General features: G+C 41.6%; 1 protein-coding gene across 2 annotated transcripts in view; it reads right to left on the bottom strand.

Moving 5' to 3' along the window:
- Nucleotides 1-16,387, bottom strand: part of LOC144696470 (host cell factor 1-like) — a 76,296-nt gene that overhangs the window by 1,829 nt on the left and 58,080 nt on the right. For both annotated transcript variants that reach the window (XM_078567791.1, XM_078567792.1), the window contains exons 16-24: nucleotides 15,853-16,099; nucleotides 13,968-14,128; nucleotides 11,224-11,623; nucleotides 10,266-10,538; nucleotides 8,718-8,803; nucleotides 8,189-8,326; nucleotides 7,521-7,706; nucleotides 6,961-7,258; nucleotides 1,266-1,323 (exon numbers count right to left, since the gene is read on the bottom strand). In XM_078567791.1, coding sequence (XP_078423917.1) covers nucleotides 1,266-1,323; nucleotides 6,961-7,258; nucleotides 7,521-7,706; nucleotides 8,189-8,326; nucleotides 8,718-8,803; nucleotides 10,266-10,538; nucleotides 11,224-11,623; nucleotides 13,968-14,128; nucleotides 15,853-16,099 — 1,847 coding nt within the window. The remainder of the gene's footprint in view (nucleotides 1-1,265; nucleotides 1,324-6,960; nucleotides 7,259-7,520; nucleotides 7,707-8,188; nucleotides 8,327-8,717; nucleotides 8,804-10,265; nucleotides 10,539-11,223; nucleotides 11,624-13,967; nucleotides 14,129-15,852; nucleotides 16,100-16,387) is intronic.

Raw genomic sequence — 16,387 nt, 5'->3', positions numbered from 1 at the left:
GAACACTGATGGCAAGGAGGGCTGAGGACCAAGGTTTCCTTGGCTACTAATGAGTCACAAGAATCACTTTTTTTTTTCTGCCCAAATGCAGTCATAATCAATGTAAAAAGATGCACAGAAACCTCCCCTGCAAGTGAATTACAAGCTTTCCATAGGTCCACCTTGAAATCTAGAGCTGAATCAGTGTGGTTCCATGCATCTAAAATCAAAGTGGTTTTATTCAAACACTTACACTGAAGGCATCAGAAATTTCATTTCCTTGAAGGCTGGCAAAACTGCAAAATTTACTATGCACCAATGCCAGATTTGAAAGGCACTGGGACAAATACTGAATCAGTCCCATGCCAGTTGCTAATAAATTGAACCCATGCCAGCACTTCTCTGTTCTACTCCAGCTATATTCCTCTAAGGTGGATTTTGGCGAGGGTCTGTAAGGTTTGTGACATTTAGGAAGGCTGCAGCCCAGTGAAAATGATGGCAAGTTGCGATCACCGTTGTAAAGTGGTGAGCTCATTTTTATCTATGATTTCAGAAGTAGGGAATGTGTGGGGTCCAATTATGAGAGAATATTTACTTGCACATTTTCTTCAATTAAGTGCCATGAAACCCCCTACAACTGGACTGTCTCAACTATTCATTCTTGCATAACCGTTAACTGTTTCGAACATCAAATCTGGAACAAACAAACATTTTTTCAAGGTCAGAAAATTGCTGCCATATATGGGAGAAAGGTTTGAAGGACTGACGCAAGAATAATGCCTCATGCCAAGCGGAGCGGGCAAGATCACCAGATCAGACTGGATGCAAATTTCTTAAGTACCCAGGTGTGTGTTCCAATGAAGTAAACCCAATTTATTTAATTTATCTGGGGCCGTTAAACAGATTAGGAAGTGAAATGATTTACCCAAGTCAAATATGCTTAAGGTGCCAACAGCTCTGGAACACAAACACATGTTCTTCCAGTTAAAACGCTGGACAGGAGTCCTATGAGTGCAAAACTGGTCTATACCAGTAATGCAATAGGAGCTTATAGCAAATTTGCAGACGGTTATACAGTGTCCAATTCTCTTTTGTTAACTTAAACGGAAAAGAAAAATCACAAGCGTTGTAAAGCAGACTGCCGATTTATTGGGGCTGTTTCTCTGCTATTGGTGCAGAGCAGTTTATCCCATTATGAGTTTCAGTGTAGCTACTGAAAATGTTTAATCCCATTATTCAATAAGAACAACGCTGAGAAAAGCCTCTCCACACAGTAGCTCACTTACTTATCTGGTGATGCTGTAGGCCGTTTCACAGTGCCTTTGGTTCCTTGTACACCTGCATCTAAAGAACATAAAGATTGAGTTGTGGAAGTTCCCCTGGACGCTGATCCATCTTCAGCAACAATGCATGCAGGGATATTATATTCAACATTACAATAATAAACTCAACAGGCATTTCCTCTGCTAATAATTTCCGCCACAAGGAGAAAAATCCAAATCCAACTAAAGTATAGTGTAAACATTCCAGCGTGATGTCAGCTAATCATTATCAACATTTCAGCATTTTAATTTGGTTCAAATAGAAAACAATTATTTTTGGAAACAAAATATTGGGGGGAATTTACAATAAACTATCTTAAGTTACATGACCAAAGAAATGAAAAATATTTAACATTCTACAATAAATTGAGACACATTTCTATTGCGCTCAACTAGATTAATCAGTGCAGCTTATACATAATGTGAACTCAAGAATTTGAACGATACAGCTAATCAGTGGTGGTTCTGAAAGAACCTTGAGTCATCCACATTAATAGTTAGTGCTTAGTATCACAGCGCCAATCATCTACGATTTTATATTCCACAGGTCACCAGTTCCAAATCGTTAGATTATAAACTACAACTGAAAAGAGCTGCATCAGTTTTCAGCTCAAAACCAGGTTATGGCAGAAATTATTTTTAATAAATTATGGGTTGTGTGCATTGCTGGCAAGATCAGCATTTATAGCCCATCCATATACAACCAAGTGGCTTTCCAGGGCATTTCAGAGTCAAACACATTGCCGTGGGTCTGGAGTCACTTGTAGGTCAGACCTGGTAAGGACAGCAGATTTCCTCCCCTAAGGAACGTTAACCAGATGGGTTTTTATGACAATCTGGTCAACTGATACAAGTTTTCATTGCAGATTTACTTAATTAACTGAATTTAAATTGCTCACCTGTCATGGGCTGGTGGTGGGGGGGAAGATTTGAACCAATGTCTCTGCATCATTAGTCCAGCCCTCTGGGATTACCTAGTCCTGTAACAATCATTATGCTACCATTTTTTAAAAATTCATTCACAGGATGTGGGCTTCGCTGGCTGGGCCAGCATTTATTGCCTATCCCTAGTTGCCCTTGAGAAGGTGGTGGTGAGCTGCTTTCTTGAGCCGCTTCAGTCCATATGGCGTAGGTACACCCACAGTGCTTTTAGGAAAGGGGGTTCCAGGATTTTGACCCAGTGACAGTGAAGGAATGGCGATATATTTCCAAGTCTGGATGGTGAATGACTTGAAGGAGAACTTCCAGGTGGTGGTGTTCCCATCTATCTGCTGCTCTTGTCCTTCTAGATGGTAGTGGTCGTGGGTTTGGAAGGTGCTGAGGTCTAAGGAGCTTGGTGAATTCCTGCACTGCACCTTGTGCATGGTACACACTGCTGCTACTGTGCGTTGGAAATGGAGTGAGTGAATGTTTGAGGATGAGGTGCTAATCAAGCGGGCTGCTTTGTCCTGGATGGTGTCAACTTCTTGAGTGTTGTGGCAGCTGCACTCATCCAGGCAAGTGGGGAGTATACCATCACACTCCTGACTTGTGCCTTGTAGATGCTGCACCGGCTTTGGGAAGTCAGGAAGTGAATTACTCATTGCAGGATTCCGAGCCTCTGGCTTGCTCTTGTAGCCACAGTATTTATATGACTAGTCCAGTTCAGTTTCTGGTCAATGGTAACCCCCAGGATGTTGACCGTGGGGAATTCAGTGATGGTAATGCCACTGAACATCATGGGGCGATGGTTGGATTCTCCCTTGTTGGAGATGGTCATTGCCTGGCACTTGTGTGGCACAAATGTTACTTGCCACTTGTCAGCCCAAGTCTGGATGTTGTCCAGGTCTTGCTTCATTTGAACACGGACTGCTTCAGTATCTGAGGAGTAACGAATGATGCTGAACATTGTGCAATCATCAGCGAATATCCCCACTTCTGACCGCATGATGGAAGGAAAGTCATTGATGAAGTAGCTGAAGATGGTTGGGCTGAGGACATGCCCTGAGGAACTCCTGCAGTGAAAAACTGGAGTTGAGATGACTGACCTCCAACAACCACAACCATCTTCTTTTGTGCTAGGTATGACTCCAACCAGTGGAGAGTTTTCCCCGTTTCCCACTGACTCCAGTTTTGCTAGGGCTCTTTGATGCCACACTCGGTCAAATGCCGCCTTGATGTCAAGGGCAGTCACTCTCACCTCACCTCAGGAGTTCAGCTCTTTTGTCCATGTTTGAACTAAGGTTGTAATGAGGTCAGGAGCTGAGTGGCCCTGGTGTAACCCAAACTGGGCGACAGTGGTTATTGCTAAGCAAGTGCTGCTTGGTAGCACTGTTGATGGCCCCTTCCATTACTTTACTGATGATCAAGAGTTGACTGATGGGACTGTAACTAGCCGGGTTGGATTTCTCCTGCTTTTTGTGTACAGGACATACGTGGCCAATTTTCCACATAGCCAGATAGACGTCAATGTTGTAGCTGTTCTGGAACAGCTTGGCTAGGGACGCGACAAGTTGTGGAGCACAAGTCCTCAGTACTATTGCCGGAAAATTATCAGGGCCCATCGCCTTTGCACTATACAGCGCCTTCACCCGTTTCTTGATATCACGTAGAGTGAATCGAATTGGCTGAAGACTGGCATCTGTGATGCTGGGGACCTCCGGAGGAGGCCGAGATGGATCATCCACTCGGCACTTCTGAAGATTGTAACAAATGCTTCAGCCTTATCACTTGCACTGATGTGCTGGGCTCCTCCATCATTGAGGATGGGGATATTTGTGGAGCCTCCTCCTCCAGTGAGTTGTTTAATTGTCCACCAGCATTCATGAAGGGGTGTGGCAGGACTGCAGAGTTTAGATCTGGTCCGTTGGTTGTGGGATCACTTAGCCCTATCAGTAACTTGCTGCTTATGCTGTTTTGCACACTAGTAGTCCTGTGTTATAGCTTCACCAGGCTGACACCTCATTTTTAGGTATGCCTGGTGCTGCTTCTGGCATACCCTCCTGCACTCTTCATTGAACCAGGGGTGAACCCCTGGCTCGATGTTAATGGTAGAGTGGAGGATATGCTGGGCCATGAGATTACAGATTGTGCGAGAGTACAATTCTGCTGCTGTTGCTGATGGCCCACAGCGATTCATGGATGCCTAGTCTTGAGTTGCTACATCTGTTCGAAATCTATCCCATTTAGCACGGTGGTAGCGCCACACAACACGATGGAGAGTATCCTCAATGGGAAGGCGGGACTTCGTCTCCACAACAACTGTGTGGTGGTCACTCCTACTGATACTGTCATGGACAGATGCATCTGCAGCAACCAGGATGGCGAGGATGAGGTCAAGTATGTTTTTCCCTCTTGTTGGTTCCCACACCACCCGCCGCAGACCCAGTCTAGTAGCTATGTCCTTTAGGACTTGGCCAGCTCGGTCAGTAGTGCTGCTACAGAGCCACTCTTGGTGATGCACAATGAAGTCCCCCACCCAGAGTACATTCTGTGCCCCTGCCACCCTCAGTGCTTCCTCCAAGTGGTGTTCAACATGGAGGAGCACTGATTCATCAGCTGAGGGAGGGTGGTATGTGGTAACCAGGAGATGGTTTCCATGTCCATGTTTGACCTGATGCCATAAGACTTCATGAAGTCTGGAGTTGAAATTGAGGACTCCCAGGGCAACTCCCTCCCGACTGTATACTGTACCGTCACCTCTGCTGGGCCTGTCCTGCCGGTGGGACAGGACATGGCGGTGTCTGGGACATTATGGGTAAGGTATGATTCCGTGACGATGACGATGTCAGGCTGTTGCTTGACTAGTCTGTGAGACAGCCCTCTCAATTTTGGCACTAGCCCTCAGATGTTAGTAAGGAGGACTTTGCAGGGTCAACAGGGCTGAGTTTGCCGTTGATGCTACCGGTGACTTCCAGGTGGTCCTTCTGGTTTCATTCCTTTTTTGAGACTTTGTAGCAGTTTGATAGAGCTGAGTGGCTTGCTGGGCTATTTAAGAGTCAATCACATTGCTGTGGGTCTGGAGTCACATATAGGCCAGACCTTCCCTAAAGGACATTAGCAAAGCAGATGGGTTTTTACAACATTCGACAATGGTTTCATGGTCATCATTAAACTTTTAATTCCAGATTTTTATTGAATTTAAATTTCACCATTTGCCGTGGTGGGAGTTGAACCCAGAGCATTACCCTGGGTGTCTGGGTTACTAGTTCAGTGACAATACCAACATGCCATCGCCTCCCCCCAAGGGAGACCCACCATACCATTAAAACTACAATTCTAGAAGCATTATTTCCCCCCTGGTTAGGGATACTGGCTTATAATGACTGAATATGTTTATTTCATTTCCATGATATTGGATTCAAATATTTTTTAACCAGAGTTTTGAGGTGGGGTGGGGGGGGCAGTGGAGGAATTCAAATTGTGCAATTTCATCCCGTTTTTCCGTGAAAACCGCAGATCTGAGCGATTGTATGGGCTAAATTTTAACTGCCCTAGAGTAATATGCTGGGAGGAGGGCAGGGTATAATATGGTGAAGGATGGAGTGCCTGTTGCCTTCATGACACCATGGAATTTTATTAGCGTCGGAGAAGGTGGAGGACAGGTAGTTAATTGCCTGAGTGCCAAAAAATGCATCCAGGAGACCTGCAAAAGGTTGAGGTGGTGTTGCTCCCTGGGTTTTCGGCTCAGTGTTGGGACCCCCACTATACTGACACAATTCAGCCCACATATTACTAACCTACTGAATCAAGAAAGACATTTGCAAACCACACTTGTGCCTGAAAGGAGTTGTGTGGAGATACAGGCTTTACAAGAAAGACCCACTTGCAAATAATAAGGACTTTTTAGAAGTACTTATGACATTTAAGGTTTTTGCTTCAGATGAACAAAAAGATTCTCCACGACTGTTCATATTTAATAAGTTATTCAGCTCCTTTGCTGCAACTAGCCCTCATGCTAATTTAAATCATCTTTAACACCAAAGCTAATTCTGTACAACTGCTCCCAGCTGCAAATCAGTTCCGAGACATTTTATCCAAAATGGTAAACTGCATTTTAGAATATCTTATGATTACAGAAATCAATTACAAACGATCAGACATTTTACAGTTGTATAACGCATTTTGCAGCAGGCATCCTGCATCTAGTAATCTATAAGAGCAAATTATACTATGGCTGTAAATTTTTCAAGTTTAATACATTTTAAATTAATATTTTACTCAGTTGCAAAAAGCCATTTGGCCCCACTGCACTTGTGTTAGTGCGAGCTATTCAACTGCAGTTACCAGTCTAATCCCATTTCTTTGCCCATTCCTCGTAGCCTTTTATATTCTTCCTTTTAACTTGCAAATCAAATTCCATTTTAAATTTTGCCTCAAAAAGTACTTACACTAAAGCATTCCATGTTTTAATAATGCTGCATGTGGGAATATTCATTCTAACTTTCCCTCAATTTTCTAGTGTTAATCCTGACTTTATGTTCTTTTATTATCAATTTGCCAGCCAGCAAAGTATAAAAGTGCACATCTGCTTTATCAGATGCACATCAACCAGCAAAACCGCATTCACAGGGGCATATAATCCACGTTTTTTTTTTCCTTAAGAGTGGGTGAATTTTGAAATTTGCAAGCCAGTTAGACACAACGCTCGGGTGCCCAAATTGCATCAAAACTCTGTTACCTTGAAGCCATCTAACTTGTGTAGCTGGTCCGTATCCCTTCTCGTTCCGTGCTGCAATCCTAAAAATAATGGCGGGCTTTGTCGTACAATCAATATGTGCATTTGCGAGGTGTGACGAGGACACCACACAAGATGGCTTAGCACCACAGTACACCCGCATAAAGGCCAACTGGGCTGGGCTTCCAGACTTCGATTCTGTCACCTGAATACTGCGCACTGCCAAATAAACAGAGTACTCCAGAATTTTGCCAGCTGTCGTAGCAGGTGGTTCCCAGGTAAGATGAGCACCATCCACACTCTGCGAAAAGGGGAAAACAGCATTGAGAAATTAAAACAACCAGTGCTCACTTCAACATTGTTTTTCCGGCATTTCTTGGCAGTTTCTAGGCTAGCTCAATTTTCAACCAGAAAATACAACTTAAATTATTATAACATCAGCTTCCTCACCTCCCCACCCCCACCTTTTGAGTCACAGCAAAATGATTTTTTGCAAAGAAAAAGCTTACAAAAGCGCAATAAATTACAATATTTCTAAGAGGCAGAACTATACGTCTTTGTACCTTGGTAATTTTGATAGCAGATGGAGCTCCAGGAAATCCAGGGAGGCAGGTTTTGAACGCACATATCTCACTGAATGGACCCCTTCCGCATGCATTAATTCCAGCAACTCTGAATTTATATGCAGTGCCGGGGAGGAGTTCTTGCTTTTTGAGCATGCTGTAGTCTGGGGTGTTAGCACTTGCATCCTAAAACAAATAAAGGAATATTTAAACTTAGTTCTGTTTTGTAATGTTGTCCTTTTTTAAAAAATATTCATACCAGTTACTAGCTGTTAGGTCCATCCATAATTTTAATCTCACATGCTGTTTTTCTAAGGTCAGTTAGTTATGCTAAAAACTTGATTGAAACATCCATTCTTGAGCTGAAGGTGTCAACCTGGACTCAGTAGTAGCATTCTCGTCTCTAAGTAAGGTGGTCCTGGGTTCTACTACAAGAGCTTGTAAATTCTCCTGATTGTTTGAAATTTGGCATTCTTGCATTTGTCCTGATGAGTGCAAGATGAAAAGCTTCCGCAACATGTCTTTTCAGCAATATTCAAGTTCTGTACTATCAAGCACCTGTTTGTTACCAAGAACTAAAGGAAAATCCTGCCTTCTGTAAACCATGATCATGAAAGTAATGTGAAGCACGGGATAACTTTCAAATTCACTGTTTGAATTTCACTCACCTCGCCGTGACTGCCCTCTGGTGGCAAGTGATAATGAGTTACCACAGAGTTGGTTCCTTTGATGATTCCTACATCATACCATGCATTGCTTTCTTTTTTTGGCGTTATCTTTAATTGTGCATAAGAATTTTCTTGTTTCTGAAAAAAAAAGGGAACCTTGTTCAGGTTTTGCATCTGCTGCAAAGCAAAAACCATCACTGAAAAACCAACCAATGCAAAGCAAATTGAAAATCAGCCACAGTCGTAACTTTATTTAGATTTATGAGCACAGAGCATCAATCCAGAGATTAGCTGCATGGCCTTACAGAGGGCATTCTTTTTTACCTCCAGCCTCAGTTTTAGCTTATCCTCAAGCAAAGATTAGATGATAGCATGCCATTACCTGTTGTGTATGTATCTTTTCATATTTAAATATCCAGACAATGTGCAACTTCAACAGTTCTATAGTGACGGTGTAAGATCTATTGAATTGGGTAACCTGATAAACCAGTGGAACTGTAGCTGAGGTAATAATAGTAACTCTATTTACCCCATTTGCTAGTGGATTACTATTAGAGACTTCATTTGGTGACACAGCTGCCGTGGTGGAAGATGGTGGAAGTGAACTGGCAGGACCTAGAAACAGAAGACCTACAAGATTATTTTCTGTATGGTAGATGTGAATTTATTCAATCTTACCATGTGTTTAATTGTTAAGTTAATGACAGCACATAAAAATATTTAAAGTGATTCATCCATTACTACTAGCACTGACTCCTTAGACCATCATATGTATGATCCTGCCTGCTCAGCTCCTAGCACTAAATTATCACTTCATTAAATCATGTGCAATTCAGTAATATATATTCGGCAATATATATGCCACAACAAATAAGAAACCAATGTAAAAACATTGAACTCAATTAGGTGTATAAACACATCTCATTAACTTTGCTTTCAAATGGTAGGCAGATTTCAGACATGCGGCATTTCAGGCATCTTTTCCCCGCACTGACACAGAATGAACTAATGTTACAACAGCTGCCATGTTAATAAGAGATGGAAAGATATTCCAATCAAAAATTTTCTGCAAACAACTACCATAAATCAGGCTACACAAAACCACACTTTAAGATTAAAAACAATCTCAAGTAAATCATTTTTCCTGAGGAGTATTCCTCATATTTGTAAATAACATTAAATAGTGGATACAGACATATTTGAAGGCATTTGCAATCTTATCTTTTCAATTATATGCTTTAGCTAGATATCGGAATCACAATTTTTCCATTAAATTTATATTTTAATGTAAATATTGAGTCATACAAAGATGCAGAATTAATTTTAAACAAACAAAATGAAATTTAAATGATAGCTCCTATTCTGGAAGTAAAACATGGTCAAAATATTCGGCATGTTCTTCTCCTTGTCTATTAATGCAAAAGCACTAGTGTATCTCAGGAGAAAGACCTCGATCCAACTGCCAACACAGTGAAGCCAAGATACGTGAGAACACCTCCAGCAGGTAGTCTCACACTGCTTTGCTTTCACATCAGGTGTAGTATAGGTAATTTAGCCATAGTCCACAAAGGTCCAGAGGCACCTCTCTCCATTAGAGGGAGACAATTGGTTTATATAGCTTGAGGGGCACCACTCTGCAAGTGTGGGGCAAGGTGAAGAGGCAAACCTCCATAAATTACCACACTCAGTCTGGGTATTGAACCCATCCCACTGGCATCTTTCTGCATCACACTTTAGCCAACTGAGCTAACTGACCCCCACCAGGTGTATAACTCCAGTCACATTTTATGAATGTCTAGCCAATTGATTGATACCCCGCAACTTTCTGCACTAACTTTTGAATCATTTTCATGTTACAAAATTGATCCTGCCACCCGTACTTACCTGACGTTGAAAATTAACAGGCTGCAGAACTCTCATCTGCATTGGATCGATTGTGACATGCAGCTTTCAGCGCAGCCCTAGTTTATTAGCTGCACCCCACACTGTAATGTAGCTATGGGTTTACAATTACAAATGCTAAGGAGGAAACATGAACAGAATATGCATCATAACGTCTCCAGCCAGTTGAACATACTTGAAGTGGTAGGTTGGTGAGTGTCCTCTGTGACCTGGCCTTGCTGACTGCTTTGCACGCTCGTATCGTTAGGACTCAGCATTGCTGCTTGAGGAGGAGCACTCAGTGTGCTCAGTGGCACTGGAGGCTGCAATGGATCCTTTTGTTGTGCTGGTTGCTCTGGGGTCTGAGTCACAAGCTTCTGGCAATGTTGCAAATGCTGAGAAGAGTCTATGTTGGGCACACCTGGTTCCGAAGCGACATCTTCTAAGGGAGGCTTTACAGTGTTGCATTCTAAAATATAAAAACAAGCAGTTCTGAAAAGGTTAGTTATTCTGAAAACAAGGATTTGATGTAACTGACTTCTACATAATACATTTTGTTCAGGAAAGAAAAAGTGGAATCAGTTTATAAATCCAGAGATAGCCCCTGTGATGTAAACAAAATATATAATAAAGCAACTTGAAAAAAAACCCTGAATTTGACACCCTGCAAGGTACAGAATGCAAATTTATCCAGGAGGTTAGATTATTTTAGAAATCAGATGTAGAAAAGTTTAATACTTTCAATAATCTAAACACAGTTCTTTGTTATCAATGTGTTCTAATTAATGTAAAATAATTTATAGCCATTAATATAATAGTATTGTCTCTAAGGCTGCAGATTTCACATTTTTGATTGCGACACAGGCTTACTCAAAAGTTTTTTTTTAAAATAGTGGGTCAAAGTAACATTTTTAATTTTGTTGCACTAATCTGCAGAATTATCCCAAGAACAAAAGCTTATACTTGGCCTCTACCTATACTCCATTCATAAAATGGAGTTCTAGCTTCTTCCTGGCTGCAAATAATAGCTTACACTGCTGTCAGAAGATGTCCCTTTTAGTGATAACGATTATAGCTACTGTTCCCCTTTTGAGAACAATGTCAGCTTATTCCTGAACTACATTTAAAAGTTACTTAAAAAACATGGTGCTTACCTGTAGCTTTTGGCAATGAAGATGCTGGAACACCTCCAGCAGTCATTTTCTGTTGGATACTTTCTGCTGGTTTTGTTTCAGTAACAAAAGGCTCAGTTGCAGTGACATGGTGTTGGTGGTGCTGCTGCTCTGGGTTTTGACTTAACTGTTCCTGTGCTTTACCACTTTCCACTTTCTCTTGTGGGCCCTGGAATGCCTCTGACTGATCAGGTTGCTGACTCTCGGTCGGCTGTGGGATTACTGCATGGGCAAAGTTCTTTAATGTCTGATCGGAAGAAGTCTGGAGCTCAGAACTCTCTGGATTTTGGCCAGTCTCTGCTGTGGGTGCCAACTGTGACGTGCTCAAATCTGACAAAGATGTACTACTGCTTGAAGTAACATCTGATGTTGTCGAAGAGGCCTGGTCATTCGAAAGTGAAAGGTTAAGACTGCAGGTATGAGTACAAAACATAAACATAACATAATATTCTCTATCAATTTATATCTTTTAGATATAGCAAAACACAAAATATTCCTGATGGTTATAATCATTTTTGTGCTCATAACCTGCATTATACAACAAATTTGCTTTTTTATCCAACAGAGTAAATAAGGAGCAACTGTTTCCTGTGGCAGAAAAGTCGGTAACCAGAGGAGACAGATTCAACATGATTGCCCAAAAGAATCAGAGGTGACTTGAGGAAACAGAGAGATGTTATGGTCTGGAATGTATTGCCTGAAAGGGTGGCGGAAGCAGATTCAACAGTAACTCTCAAAAGACAATCGGATAAATACTTGAAGGGGAAGAAAATGCAAGGCTATGGCGAAAAAGCAGAGGGGTAGGGTTAATTGGATAGTTTTACCAAAAAGCAGGCACAGGCTCGATGGGATGAATAGCCTCCTTCTGCACTCTACCATTCTTCTATTATCCATATTCCACAAAGTAAATAATACAGCCAAATAGTAATTTGGTGTAAAAAAATTGATAATTTGAATTAAGCAACCCTGAATTAAGTATAAACTGTAGACCAGGTATGCCCACAACTAGAAACATTTCAAGTTTTAAGTGGGTGAGAAAGGGAAGATTTAAGAGGCAGCGATTAAGATTGATACAAGGAGAATACAGGTCACATCATAATTAGTCTGAGATGTTAACAAACCTATTTTGAATAGGCTAATATCACAAATAAAAAAAAAATAGTATTATTATACAAATGTGCTAATTTGCCCAGTTATATCACCATCAATAATTTCCACTTCTAGTTCTGAGTAAAAACAGATGCTAAAGCACTGAAACATCATCTCTATTTAATTCTAACCTTAGAATGGATTAATTGCAGAAACAGGTTTCGATGGTCCAGTCGAAGAACAGCCTACAGGCGTTTGTTTTTGTGGGGCTAGAATCAGGAGTGGTCTTCCAGACTCCACAGAGCCAGCTTGGGCTGCTGCTGCTCAGAGTCCACCAATCCCCATCTCCAAACTGGACTTACTTTTTTTCCCAGTCTGGCTGCCCGATATTAAGGCAGTCCAGAACCAGCTGCAATGGACCACTTGATTTTCAAACACAAAACCACTAGCCCGATGTTAGTGAGGTTTGACCCTCAAAATGGACCAGGCCCACCCTAGGTACCAACAAGCAGCTACCCAATAGTTAAAATATGCCCACAGCAGTGGGAACCCTGGCTAATTTTCTCCTGCCTAAATGACTCACTTATATTGCCAATTAGAAAGTCTGTGTAATTTAGTTTACTTCCATACTGTTCAAAATACTGCTGTGAATTACACTTTTTTATTCATCGCCAGGATATGGACATTGCTGAAGAGTCCTGCATTTATAGCTTATCCCTAGTTTCCCTTGAGAAGGTGGGAGTGTGTCTTCTTGAACCACTGCATTTCCTGCGGTAGAGGTACTGCTATTATGCAATTAAGTAGAAAATTCCAGAATTTCCACTCAGTGATGATATAAGCAAATCAGGATTGTTGTATGACTTGAGAGAGGAACTTAAGATGCACTGGTGTTCTCATACGCCTTATGATCTAGGTGGTAGAGGTTACAAGTTTGGGAGATGCTCCTTATGAGACTTTGACGACTTGTGCAGTACATCTTACAGATACTACACTGCAGCCACGCTCTAGCAGTTGAGGGGGATGTTTAAACTGGCTTATCAAGTGGGTTGCATTGTCACAGATGTCGTCAGAATAGTTGAGCGTTACTGCACCTAAGCCCGTCCAGGGAGGCAGAGAGTATTCCATCACACTCCTGCCTCATGCCTCGTAGGTGGTAGAGAAGCTTGGAGGAGCCAATTGTTGGAAAATACCCAGCCTCTGAGCTGCTCTAGTAGCCATGGTATTTATGTGGCTGGTCTACTTGAGCTTCTGGTCAATGACCTCCCACAAGGATGTTGATGGTTCGGGATTTGGCCAAGGTATTTCCATTGACTATCATGGGAAGGTGGTTAGATTCTCTCGAGTTGTTGATGGTCATTGCCTGGCACTTGTGTGGTGTGAATGTTGCTGGTCACTTATCAGTGCAAGCCTGGATATTTCCCAGGTCTTGCTGCACATAGGGTAAGTGTGCAAAGCTCCCCTGCCAACACTGAGCCTTGTTGGATGGATTGTTAAGTCAAGAGATTGGGCAGGACACCAAGGCTGGACAGTGCAGCCTCTCCAAACTTCCTCTCATGTGTTGACGATAAGAAAAACAGTTTAAAAACAATGCTTATTGTTACGCCAGTCAAAACAGAATCATTTTCTTCTCTTCTTACCTGCAATGAAGGGCCTGGAGTTGGCGTAGATTGTGTAACAGTGGTCACTGCTCCAGTGCATGCTGCTGAGACAGTGGTTGCTGTATTAGTTGTTCCTGCAGTTGCTGTTTCGCCATGTACACTTTCTGGCATACCATTGTTACTCGTGTCTGGTGGCTGAACTGTGACATACACATCCCAATAGGTTAACAAAAAATAAAAAGCACTGTACTGTTTAACAAGAATAACAGGTTAATATCATAGAATTTTGCTTGCTTATTTTTGTGGATCACAGGTGATATTTTTGAGAAGACTAAGTTGGGAAAGACCATGTTAAATTTTATATTTCTCATGCTCACAACGAGGCTATGGGATTGAACTCTCTTCCTCATTTTGGGAATCGAGATACGGAATAAACCTCACTCTGCATTGTCCCAATTGCTTTCTCATAAGAGAATGCTCCGAAACTCCAGTGTTCATTTTATTTCTTCCGCACTCTGTGTCCGAATACAACATTGGAAGATATCCACATACAGAGTTTTATGAAATTGCAAACAAGATGAGAGTCCAGAAGATTAAAAAAAATAGAATTACTGATTATACTTAAGTTTATAACACAATCCTTCACCTTGAATGATAGATAATACTTTGTGCTGCCATAGTTAATTTGACATTTTCTGTGACTGTGGGTGTGTTATCCCATTTCATCCTGCTCACTCTCTGCAGCCTTTGACTCAGAGGGCCACCTCCAGGCGTGACTGTTTCAATGCTCTCCTGGTCAGCATCCCTTCCTCCACTTTCCATAAATGACCTCATTCAAAACTGTCTTGCCTATATTTAACCTTGCACCAAGTTCTGCTAGCCCACTGTCCCTATCCTCACTGATCTAAACTGGCTCCCTGACCCCCAGTGCCTCTAATTGAAGATTTGCACACTTGCATTTAAATCTCATTATGGTCTTTCCCCTCCCCATCTGTGACCTCCTCCAGCCCTTTTTTTCACCTTTAAAACTCTTCTGCGTGGGGCCTTGTGCATCACCCCTCCTTTTGTCTCACCATTGGTAACCATACTTTAAGCCACTTATGCCCTATTCTCTGGAATTCCTGACCCAAAGCCCCTCTGCCTCCCCTACTCCCTCTCCTTCCTTAAGGCTCTCCTTAAAATGCACCTGTTTGGCCATGCTTTCGGTTATTCCCTCTTTGCTAAGTGTATTTCTTTTGATTACACCTCTGCAAAAGCTCTTTGGGATGGTTTTCTATATTAAAAGTATTATATAATAATATATATTGTTCTCGTTGTTTAAATATCTCCTATGACAGAGCACTCAGCAAGTGGGATAACATGCATTACAAGGACAGGAAAGGATTGCATGATGTAATATCTTCTGCTGAGGTAGACCTGTGACACATTAAGGCCACAAGGTCTAAGCTAAGCCTGTGTTTACGTAACAACAATAATCAGAGACTAACTTGTTTGCTAAGAGAAGCTGAAAATAGGAAAATGTTTGCAAGTTTCAGGCCAAAGATCAGGAGCACCCAAAATGAAGCGGATTTTTTTTTTTAAAATGTTTTCTATCTGTAACATACAAGTATGACACCTCACACGGCAGACATATCATTTCCATCTGCAACACTGAATTATATGCTCAATCTCCTGAATAACTATAACCAAAAAAGTATTAAACAATAGTTACTTCTCGTTGCTCCAGTACACCTCTGAACAGTTGAAGCGGTCGGGGTTCAAGTCAACAGAAAATGAGCTCATACATTCTGCAAACCCATCCTTGCTTGTAATAAGAAGACAAGCAGGAACAAAATAGTAGCAATTGCACTTCAACATTAATAAACATCAATCCTTTAAATAGGTGACCAATCTTAGATGCCGAACTTTTGTTTAGTCTACTCACTTTGATTTAGAGATATATTTGCTGTACTGGAGGTAGCTGTATTTGTAGTATTTGTTTCTGTGGTTTCATGGGCCGGTTCTTCAGCTGCTGGTTGTATCTGTTGATCTGAAGTTTGCACACTATTCTCTGAAACAGATACTGCAGTTGTGGTCTGTTCTACAGCTACTGGCACCTGAGTTTCACTGGGATGTGCAACCAGGCCAGTTACTCGAGGAGTTACTGCTTCTCCTGATATCACAAACATGGGCTGTCAAAACACAAAATACACACAGCGAGAAAGTATTAACTTGTGAATACATTTGTTACTTGTAACTGTAAACATGCAGGAATAACTGTTCAATGTAGAGGACCATAATAATCTATAACCCACAAAGGAACTCCCAATGTAAACTTCTTACACGTGTACCAAAACCTTAGTGTGCTTCTGCATTACAAATTCAGAATTTTGGTTAATATCTGTTTCAAAATAAGGATCGTTACTGTTGGGGAAAACTCTGGCAATCAATGTAAATCAGCCACAGCCAGGACAGTGACC

This window comes from Cetorhinus maximus, chromosome 22, assembly GCF_964194155.1.
Source record: "Cetorhinus maximus chromosome 22, sCetMax3.hap1.1, whole genome shotgun sequence".
In the NCBI taxonomy this organism is placed as follows: domain Eukaryota; kingdom Metazoa; phylum Chordata; class Chondrichthyes; order Lamniformes; family Cetorhinidae; genus Cetorhinus; species Cetorhinus maximus.
Note: the sequence above shows the minus strand (reverse complement) of the source record. Positions and strands in the feature narration are given on the sequence as shown.